Source organism: Pelmatolapia mariae, linkage group LG18 (genome assembly GCF_036321145.2).
Source record: "Pelmatolapia mariae isolate MD_Pm_ZW linkage group LG18, Pm_UMD_F_2, whole genome shotgun sequence".
Classification (NCBI taxonomy): Eukaryota; Metazoa; Chordata; class Actinopteri; order Cichliformes; family Cichlidae; genus Pelmatolapia; species Pelmatolapia mariae.
The window spans coordinates 17,132,490-17,143,822 of record NC_086243.1 but is presented as its reverse complement, the minus strand read 5'-3'; the positions used below and the strand labels follow the sequence as shown (position 1 = coordinate 17,143,822).

General features: G+C 40.3%; 1 protein-coding gene across 1 annotated transcript in view; it reads left to right on the top strand.

The window, feature by feature from the left end:
- The first annotated feature begins 1,375 nt into the window (after positions 1-1,375).
- LOC134617042 (dipeptidyl aminopeptidase-like protein 6) overlaps positions 1,376-11,333 on the top strand; it is a 96,400-nt gene continuing 86,442 nt past the window's right edge. Inside the window, exon 1 of the mRNA XM_063462200.1 lies at positions 1,376-1,666. Within this exon, the coding sequence (XP_063318270.1) occupies positions 1,610-1,666 (57 nt within the window). The 5' untranslated portion in view covers positions 1,376-1,609. The remainder of the gene's footprint in view (positions 1,667-11,333) is intronic.

Sequence of the window (11,333 nt, the reverse complement as noted above, 5' to 3'; positions counted from 1 at the left end):
TGGTCTCCTGTGGCTTTAGAGCCCCCTTGCCTGTTCTTCCATTAACACCACCACAGAGCTGCCTGACTGCCGTCCATGGTGCAGATCTGTAAATGAATGCTTTGATACCTTGTACCACACACCTTCTTTATACTTCCACCTGTCTTTTGTGTATATATATATATATATATATATATATATATATATATATGTGTGTGTGTGTGTGTGTGTGTGTGTATATTTTTTTTTCTGGAATATATGGACATTTTTTCTGGAAATGTCTTGACTTTTTGTAAATAGCAGGTTATATCAAGAAGTAACTTTACAACTATTTTGCAATTGCCCACCTGTGACCTGACCTAAACTGTGCACCTTTAGGTGTAACATGCTACTTTTCTACAACTCCGTAATTTGCAGTAAAGGTTGTCCACTCATATTACAGCTACTCACCAACTGTTTACCGAAGAAACTAGTGCAACAAAGCAGTCCCTTTACAGAATTTACACACAATTATTTAAATAAATATCAACATTTTTCTTCTCACAAAAAGAAAGGTCTGTCCTTTGTTCGTCTAATTAGGTGCAGACTCCCCAGCCCAGCATCATTAGTATTTGCAGAGTGCGCCGCCACTTAGCTCCCTGTGGTTTTACTAAATTCACACTTTACTTTCTGTAATGAACTCTTTTGCATCCCCCTCCTCATTAGGCCCGCTGAATTTTTTTTTTATTAAACTCCGAGTGGCTGGAGGGTGACACAGCTTCGCCTTTGATCAACTCTGACGGCTAAAAGCTTCTAATTGCAGCTCGATGTGGAAGTTTACCGGCGGAGGTCAAATTACGCACCTTTGTCCAACTAATAACCGCGTCAGAGGCGCCCGGCAACTCATAAAAAGGTTGTGAGAGCTAAGTCTAAAGCTCCCCGTGTAGTCATGAGCTAGATACTGCTGTGAAATTAGCTCTCAGAAACAACCCATCCTTGCAATGCTCGCTTTCGTGGGGCGTAACTTTCAGAAAAGCGCAGATAAGATGGCCAAAAAACCCGCATGTGCAGTTTGCCGATAAACAGTCTGCTTTACATCTCTTTCGCCTTTTTCTTTGTAATTGCACAGCCTATTATAAACGAACTCAGTTTATTCTGCAGGAACTGTACAAATCTATCAAAGAAACTCCATTTACTGACTGGAAACCTTTGTGAATCGTCATCCTTTAGAAACTTTCTGCTTTTCTGCGACTCATCTGTGTGGTTCAGGTCGACGCGCAGGAGAAAAGCGCACACTGTACACCCCCGAGGATTCACTATCTCCGAAGAGAGGCTGCGCACAAAGAGCTTTGATTTACCATTGGACAACACTTTTAAATAGCCTTACTACAGGTGGGTGACGCTTAATCTGGAGCACATTGTTGGAACAGCTGTAGCTCAGACGCATGCACTTATCGGCGAAAAGGCACATTGGGCACCTTTGGCTCTACGATTTTAGACAACAAGCGCGGAGATCCTCGTGATTACCAGCTGAGAGAAAGAGAGAGAGAGAGAGAGAGAGAGACAGAGACAGAGACAGAGATGAAAGTTGGTTGTTCAGGCGACTTCAGGTGAATATTTTGTATTGCAGACTATCTCTATTTATGGGACCATGAACTCATCTGCAGGTGCAGGAAACTATCGCAGGGGCTCCATCAAGGCAGACAAGGTAACTTATATTTTTAATCTCCTTATTTAAAGAAACATTACTTTCCTTAACTATTAAAATCTACCAGATTGTACAGAATTGTTTGAGCACATTTTTTAAAGCCCACTGATGCGCAAAGAGGTGACCCCCTCCCCCTCTTTAATTCCTGTGGACCGAACTGTAAAAGAAGACGATCGGGTTCCTATTACATGTTGTTGAGATGCAGAGGTGTAGCTGTCTTCTGGGTGCAGTATCTTGATTCACTTTCGGTAGTTTTCCACCTGTTTATTTAAGTACAGAATCACTCAGCTCACGAGGATTGTTCTGGAAACAGTAGGTGTCATAATGAATGTGCATCTGATTGTAGGGAGTCAAAGACGCCCACAAAATGTTGCCTCACTTTAGAAGTTAAGATTAAAGACGCCAAATAATCTGATAAGATGTCTGCAAACTTCACGATGTATCCATCCACAGCTTCTCCATGAGAAGACTGTTTATGATTTTATATTCAACTCTAATTTCATATGTTTTCACTCCGTCTTCCTTTATAGCTCAGTGGCTTACACCCTCAGAGTTCAAACAAGGAAACACATGAAATCAACAGACAATAAAAATACATCTCTTGTGACTTGTCCTGTCCTGTAATTCCCCAGCAACAGCACTCGCCTAACATCACTTCCGAGCAGCAGCCGCATATTGGAGCCAAAGTTAACTTGCATTACGCCTCGGGGTGCATTGATTGTGGTTTCAGTGAGGACAAAATGCGTTTCCCTGTCCTGTGATTCTCTGGAGAGGAGCTGTGAAATATTTAAATTGTGACAAATTTGTGTGTCTCTAGGGGGCATGTCATCCCCAAAAAGGTTTAAAGATCACAGGCTGTAGTAGACTATTTATAGATGAATGTTACACACAGTGCTACAAGCAAAGTACACTCGTTTAAAAATGCTCTTTTAAGTTTTAGATTAAAGATTGTTCATGTGTGTTGTTTGTGGGAAGCTTGGTGGTGTCTTTCTCTAATCGGCTCTCTGTCATTAATTTAATCACATTTGTGCCGCATTGCTGTGCATGTTTTCTTTGATACAATAGTGTGTAATTTAATCCTAATAAATCTGGATTATTTCCCAGTTTCTGTGTGGATTCACTCATCTTTTAGTCATAGATTAGACCGAGTCTTGATATCGTTCCCTTGTGCTCACGTTGGTTCACGCTGGAGTTAGTTTGCCACCTGCTGGAAGCACAGTCACATACTCAGTCAACATGAGGCTTCTCTGCCAAGCTTCACCAGTCTGCTGGCATGTTGACAGACTTTTCTCTCATTACTTAGGCTTTGCTGGACTCCAGTCACTTTTATTTAAACAAATTTCTCCACTGTTAAGAGAGGCTATACCTTTTGTACACTCCATATTTCTCATATTTCTGCTGACAGCTCCGCTTACAGCTCAGTGCCGTGAAAGCCCCAAAGCCTTGAAGCTTCTGTGACCAGTATTTTACTTATTAAGGATTCCCAGACACAGCCTATTAAATTCTACCATAATCTGTGGGCAATTTGCATAGAAAGGGAAATCATTAAGTCTGGCCTTGGCAATCCAAGCCGCCTACCCTTCTCTGAGGACAGAATAATTTTGAGAAAATGCAGACATGTCTGCACTAAAATTCATTAAACCTGATTTGGTTGGTGTGATTCTGGCCTGAGAATAAGAGAGCTCATATTAACAGTGACTTACTGTCAGAATCTACATTCTTATTCTCATTTCCCCTTTTGCTCTCATCTTCTTTTCCCTTTCCTCCTCCTCCTTTTATTTCATAATGGTATTAATTACTAACTAGCTTTTTAAAGGGTATTTATGAACCTAATAAAAAATATAATAAAACATTCAACTAATGCAATTATTAGTGTCAGAGTCAAAGGTCATCTGCTACTGTATTTAAACCTTACACTCCCATCCAATCAGGAAGCATGAGGACTGTAACAATATGAAATGTTACTCTACATGATTATTGTGGTTTTAAAACACTACTGTGCAAAAGTCTTGATCTACTCCTAATTTTTTAATATTTTGCTACCAAGGAGTCTTGTCTCGAGGAGACCCTTGTTGTCATTTTTTTAAGTGGTTTGAGCAATAGTACGCCTGGTTTTCTGAAGGTCTTTAAACATTTTTATTTGGGCACTGGCTGCTTTTCAACCTTTTTTAGTCCTTGCACCTGATCATTTTCAGACAATTCTTTTTTTCATTTGCTTGATTTTTAAGTCACTTAACACTGATATATAAATTATTCAAGCACGGAAAACGCACCCTAACTCTGGGAGCCAATTTTAAATTGTATCTCTAGACTCTTTGTTACTAGGAGCTTGTTGCAAAAACAAACCCAGTTCCCATGTCTTTAGGAAATGCCAAAACATAACATAACACAGTTTGACAAGCATAATATTTTATTTTTGGACTCACAAGGTGGTTCCTTGTTAATACAAGGAACTATTGGTTGAAAACTTGGCATATCTCTGCATGGTGTGCAAAAACTGAGGAAAGTGGACAAGTAGAAGATGTCAAATAAATAAGTATCAGGCCTAAAAACTAATCTACACCTTGTGAACAGTATCTGTGTTCTTAAAAATCGGAAAATCCAGCAAAGACCTGAAACAGGACCTGAGAGATGCATCTGGCCCTTCAGCTGATCCATCTACTGTTCACTGAAGCCTCATCAGAGGCAGTCTCAGTGGAAGGGTGGCTGTCAAGAAGTCATTCTTAAGGAAGCAAAACAGGGAGAAAAGGCTGAGGTATGCCAGATTACCCCAGAACTGGGCTGAAAATCAATGGTAACAACTCTGAAGAAGTGATGAATCCAAATTTGAAAGCTGTCAAATCATCATCAGTGTGCATGAAGGAGACATGCCATCTGAAACAAGGTGGAGATTCTGTCATGGCTTTGGGATGTATTTGCACCATCCTGAGCCATGGTGGTGTTGACGATCTTGTCAGAATTAATTGAATTATTAATGCATAAAAGTACCATCAGATTTTGATCAACCACACAACACCATATGGACAGCATGTAATTAGTAGCAGCTTCATATTTCAACATTAAAATGACCCCAAACCCATTGCCAGTGTAGTAAAAGCATACCCGGATAGTGTTCCATTGTGTGGTTTTCTATCAGTCATGGATTGGCCTCCCCAGAGAGTGGAGCTCAGCATTGTAGAAGCAGTGTCATCTTGACAGAGAACAGAACAAAGAAGAGCTTTGAATGTCATTCAAGGAGGACAGGAATTATTCCTAAAGACTACTTAAAGAAGTGAAGAGAAAGTTTGCCTAAGAGAGTTCATGCTGAACAATAAAAGTGGTCATAAGAAATACCGACTTTCAAGTTTTTCAGAATAGTATAAACTCTGATTTGACCTCAAATTCTGTGTTTTCCTTTATGTTTACACAAGCTTCAACACATCGCTTCTCCTACTTCCCATTTTTGTAGCAAAATATCAAGAAAATTGGGGTGGCTCAAACCTTTTGTGCAATACTGTATCTATGACAAAATTCAAATATAAAAGACTAATGTTACGCTATCTTTTAAAATCCCTCTTGAAAATGAATCACATTTAAAATAACTGAGGTGCAGTTGGCTATGATTTTGTTTAAGGTAAAATATTAACAAGAGATTTTGCTGTTTATATAAGAAAGAAGCTATAGTTGTTGGTCTGAAATGGACTCTAACACACACACACACACACACACACACACACACACACACACACACACACACACACACACACACACACACACACACACACACACACACACAAGGCTTCAATTTGTGGGTATTACCAAAATGCATCGTTCTCCTCCAGGATTATCTAATTTTGTGTCCAATAAAAGGTCACAAAGTGTCACCACATTAGGGAGTTCTACACTTATATTCATGACTATATTAAGCTTCTGCAGTGTTTGTTGTCAGTCTGAATGCTGCTTTAGCTGCTGTTGATGTTTGTTACTTGTAGAGATCACATCCATTACTGGCTTCATAATGAAACATTCCCCCACGAGGATGCACAAATCCCACAGAGCTTTGTGGAAACAAGGCTGTCACACGAACCTGCTTAATTTAAATTTCCTGAATTATTTTAGGACTCTAATCCCGTCGCACATATCGGTGCTCTGTCGCAATTTTGGAGCGAAAACTTTTTCATTCATCATTTTTGAATCATTTAAATCTGATGGAATGGTTACTCAGCATCATGTATTTATGCTTAGACATGCCCCCAGTTGAATCATTGGGATTTTTTTTTTAACTTTACACCACAGAGCAGAAAATATATTTCTTTTTTTGCCTCACCGTATCTTGTCTCATCTGTGGTGCCGTCTGCCTCTGGTGCTGCTCGCTGACTGACGTTTTTGAGGCCAGTGGCGTTCCCCTGAGTCTAGACTTCCTTTATTTGCATTAACTAAGAGAGGCAGTCAGACAGTCAGCTGGCATTGCTTTCTCTTTCCCAGATAAAATTTCTGTTGTTTCGCTCTGAGGTTTAGCAGAGAGTTTAAAAGAGTTTGTAAGACGGCATTATAAATTTGTCTGCGGGGGTCATACAGCATGTTACCACTCAAGTGTAGTTTTGTGTGTTAGTAAGCAACACGATTGTGCCTTTCATCTGTTTGATCGTGTTAGTTTTGAGTGAGCTTGTATCAGCGCTGTTTGAAAGTGTGTGTGTGTCAAGGATACACTGGCACCCTGAGCTGAATGTTAAGGTTCCCTGGAGTAAAATTGTACAGACAAACTTTCACTGAAATGATTTGTATGCAGCAGGAATAAGGATGAAATGCCTTTCAAAAGCATTCTGTATTCATCTAGTGAGCCCTCAGTATTTCTGCATTGAACCATTGCACTTTGAATCGCCTGCTTAAAATGTTTGTATTGCTGCCCGCAGCCAGTAGTAACCATTATAAAATGACTTTCATTTTCCTGATGTGCTCACACACACACATTTTCCGTGCACATTTTGATACCATCTGTTTATTTTATCCAATGACCGCTTTGAAAGTGATAATGCTGTAGCAAACAATAGCACATTGTTCAATGAAATGAAATTCGGAGACAGAAACAACCAGGGATGCCCAGCAGCAACAGACACCATTCAGCAGCAGTCATTTGTCACCACTAACTGCTATGCTGCGATTAAGCTCCCCAGGGAAGGCTTGCTGTAGATGAGAACCATGTTTATAAAAGCTGTCCAGGTTTTGCAGCTCCCGGCCACCTTTGAGCACCTAAAGCTCTTCATCCTGGACACAATCTTGCACTTGCATTGCTCCCCGGGGCGCAGGGTTCATCTGTTCCTGTCACCTGTGACAGATGACCTGATAGTACTCTGCCTGTAGTGAAGCCACTTGCTGATAAAGACACATCATAGCGTGACACACAGATATTCCCAGACTCATTCCTATTCTGACGAATAATGATGTTTTCTCTATTCATATCTTTGCACTGGTGTTGTAGCCTGAACTCAAAGTGGAGCGTGTACGAAGAGCATACCAAGGACAGCAGCATGAATCTTTAGGATCCACAGGGAGGAGTGTCAGGGATAGGTACCGTGGTCTGGCTGAAGGTCAAAATCAGAGCTCGACTCAGGACGTAACGGCTTGATGCTGTTATCAGACACCAAGTTGTGAAGTGAAGGACACGTACAGAGGCAAACATGCATACCTATGTGCACCTTTTCACACCTGAATGTTAGTGTTTTAGGATTTCACACAGAATTTTATCCTGTAGTTGTGAAATACTATCTCTGCAGCCATGTTGAAAACATTACTTCTTTCAGTCCGTATACAGTTGTGGTCAGAAGTTTACATATACTATCATGGGCATGAATGTCCTTTTAATGTTGGGGCTTTTAAGGATTCCTTTGAAGTGTTCCTCTTTTAGGGTGGAATGATTGAACAGCAAACATCTTCAATGACTTTAAAAAACAAGAATTGGGTGCAGAAGTTTGAAATTATTTTTGATTCTCTCTAATCCACACCATATTCATATTAAAAGTATGTATACCGGCTCAAGTATATACATACATCTTCACTAATATATGGCTTAATGTCCTTTAGCAAGTTGCAACTTAACTAGACACTTTTGCTAGCCATAAACAAGCTTCTGGTATAATTCTAGCTGAATGTTTGACCAGTCATATTGTCAGAAGTGGTAGAGTTCATTTAAAGTGGTTAGTTTCCTGGCACAGACCTATCTTTTGAATATAGAAATATACTGTAATGTGTTGTTATATAGTATATATAAGTACATTTTCAACGATCAGGTTGCGATCAGGGCATTGGGAAGGCTGTTCTGGAAATGTAATGTTCGCCTGTTTTATCCATTCTAAATCCAGTTTTGATGTTTGTTTAGGACCATTGTCCTGTTGGAACACCCAACCATGTCCAAGTTTCAAACACCTAGCTGTTGACTTGAGGTGAAGTTGAAGATTTGAGGTAGTCCTCCTTCATTATTTCTTCCACTTTGTGCAGTGTACCAGCACCACTGGCAGCAATACAGCCCCGGAGCATTATGCTACCACCACCATGCTTGACAGCTGGTACAGTGTTTTAAGGTTTTGAAAGCCACATTGTAGCCAAATAGATTAATCTTTGCCTTTTCTCTGACCACAAAACCTTTCTCCAGATGAATTTGGCTTGTCAGTGTTGACAATTGGAAATTTCAGCTTCGGCACCCTCTCAGTCCACGGTCAGGTGAAACTTCCTTTATTGTGGACAGTGACACTAATGTTCCAGCAGTTTCCAGTTCATGGCAGGCTTCATTGTTGGTTGTTCCTTTGTTTATCATAAAACTGCAAACCAATTCTCTCTCATTTGAGCGAGAGGGAATTGGATCTTCTTCCAGATCATGGTCACCCATCCAAATAACTTCAACTTATGTACAATTGTTTGACCTGATCTTGCAATCTGGAGTTATCTAGAAATGGCTCCAGGAGACTTTCTGCACAACAACTCTCTTATTTGGAGAGTATTGTTCACTCCAATGAGTGCTGTAAAAAAATCCTTTTTATGCTGAGAAGTAGAAACTTTCCATCCTGTAAAAATAACAGCTCAAAGAATTTGTTAAAAGCATCAAATTTCAATGACATTCATGGCCATGATGTCTATATCTAAACTTCTGACCACAACTGTACGTGGATTGAAAGGAGAAACATTTTCAACACTGCTGCAGAGATTAAAAAAAAAATCAAACAATTACCAGACAAAATTCTGTGTGAAATGCTAAAACAATCAGGTATGATAAGGTTTGTATGAGCATGCATATTTGCCTCTGCATATGTCCTCCCCTCTATAACTGTGTCTGATGACATCATCAAGCTGTTATGTCCTTCTGACCACAACTGTGGAGCTGTTTCGGTATTACCAGACAAATTATGGTATAAAAATTCAATTAAGAAGCTGGATACACCACTGCAGCAGACACCTCCACACAAACCAAAACATAAACTGATGATTTCATTATCTCCACTGGGCTGAATGCTAAATCTTGTTTTCTCACTGGATCTGGAGGCCCATATGTGTCTCACAGAAGTCCCTTCACCATGCTGATATATGTGATTTAAAAACACAGAAATGCAAACTGTCATTGCGATTTATATGCAATAAACTAATGTCTCCTGAATATTATGCGTGCTATCAATTGTAGACGTTATTAATGATTGTGTTTTGACATCAGCTCTTAAAATGTGTTGATGGTTGCTCATGTTCTGCAAAATCAGCAGACGCTGACAAATGGACGGACTCTATAAGTAAATACGTAAAGAATTTCAAGCTGTGTATGGTTAATGCTCTGTCGGTGTGATAAAACACTACGTCACCTCTGTGCTCTACAGCAATAACCACGTTGACCTTTTATACTAATTGCAATTACAGTGACTTATTGTGAGCCAGCATTATTCATAATCATAGGAGTGTATGTCGTAGCTGTAAATGTGAGAAAAATGAATGCAGAAGATGACCAATCAGGGGCTTGTTTAAAGGACCCTGGGGAAATGTCACGGCATAAAATGAGCTTGTTAACAGAAATAGCTATAACTACAACCGCCATTTCTTCTATGAACTTGAAAGACTTTATTATCCTTTGGTAAAGTCACCAGAGCAATTACTCTCTTTGATGAAACCTCATCTCCTGTGGCGCGTGTGAACTACAGTTCATCTTTATCCTCAGTGTAGAGCGGCCTTAAATGGCGGTCCTGTTAACATGAAAAAAAAAAACTAAACTAAACAAGCGCAGCTGTTCTTCTTTTGTGTTGTTGTGGTTTAATTTAAACGTTGATCGTCTTGTGTGCTGTGATTATGCTGCCTACATTTAAATAAGCGCTGCAATTCATCAGCTGCTGCCGTCACTGTGGAGTTGTTGTCTGTGTGCAAATCAAACATGTAAAATATGAGCCGAAGCCCGGCGGCCATTAGAGATAAACTGCTGCAGCTGCGGGGGAAGACTCAGGCTTCAAACAGGCTCATGAGTCACGGTCAAAAAGAAATGTAGCTGACTTTTAATGCAAGTATTTATGAACCACCGTGAAACCTCAAACCAGGTCTTACCACAGGGTGTAATACATGCCACCATCCATGAAATAAGAACGCAGGCGGCTCAACTTTATGTTAGTCACTTGCCCACTAACAAACTGTCAAGGTCACCTTCTGCTCACGAATGTCGAATTAGTTAACATGTCCTTTCATCTGTGAAGTGTAAAAGTTGGGGCAGCGTTAGCGCTTTAGTGACGTTGCACTGTTTACAACTTTGATGTTCACACAACTTCAGCATCCTGAGTTCACACACAAGCAAAATGCTGGACAGCATCGACACGAGGATATAATTCAAACCCTGAGTCCATATCAAGCCTGGGTGTGAGAGGTGGCCTTGTGATTTACTACGCTTGGATCCTGCTGTGCGCCATTTTAAATGAATGAGTTATGAACACTTTGCCATTCATGCTGTCCGTGACGGTCCTCTTCGGGCGTCTTGCCTCTGGCTTTTGTCATATTCAGCCGACCGGGTTAGATGCAGAAGGAGAGGGCAGTTTGGCTTTTCACTTAGAAATATCACCTCTTCTAGTTTTATAAAAGGCATTTCATCGCTACTGTCTTGTGGCTTAGTGCTACGGTTCGGTTAAATAAGCTGGTTACTCAGTCTCAGCCCTGGGATTCATTACGGGAGGTACAAATGCTACATAAATAAATCTGCAGTAGTGTTGCCTGTGCCAGGATTCTGTCCTGTCAGTGTAGCTTGATGGGGGTGTGTGTGTGTGTGCATGTGTGTTTGGGCAGGTGGGCGGAGTTGTATTTTATGATAGAGAAGACAGGAAGCATAAATATTACTTGTGCTTAATCACAACCCAGCTGCAATGCTGAGTGAAATGATCAATTTCTTGGTAATATTTACACACATTGGACACACACACACACACACACACACACACACACACACACACACACACACACACACACACACACACACACTTAGACACACACACACTCAAAGAGAAAAAAGCCTAGCAGGCAATATTGTTACTAATATGATGAGGAACATTTTAGTGTTTATATGCTACAGTATATTTATGTATGTGTGTGTGTGAGAGAGATTTACTTACAGTATTCAACTCCACCTTTGCTGAGTAAAGTGTTGTCGAGAGAGTTTAAGCATATTTGTGTGCAGGAGTTG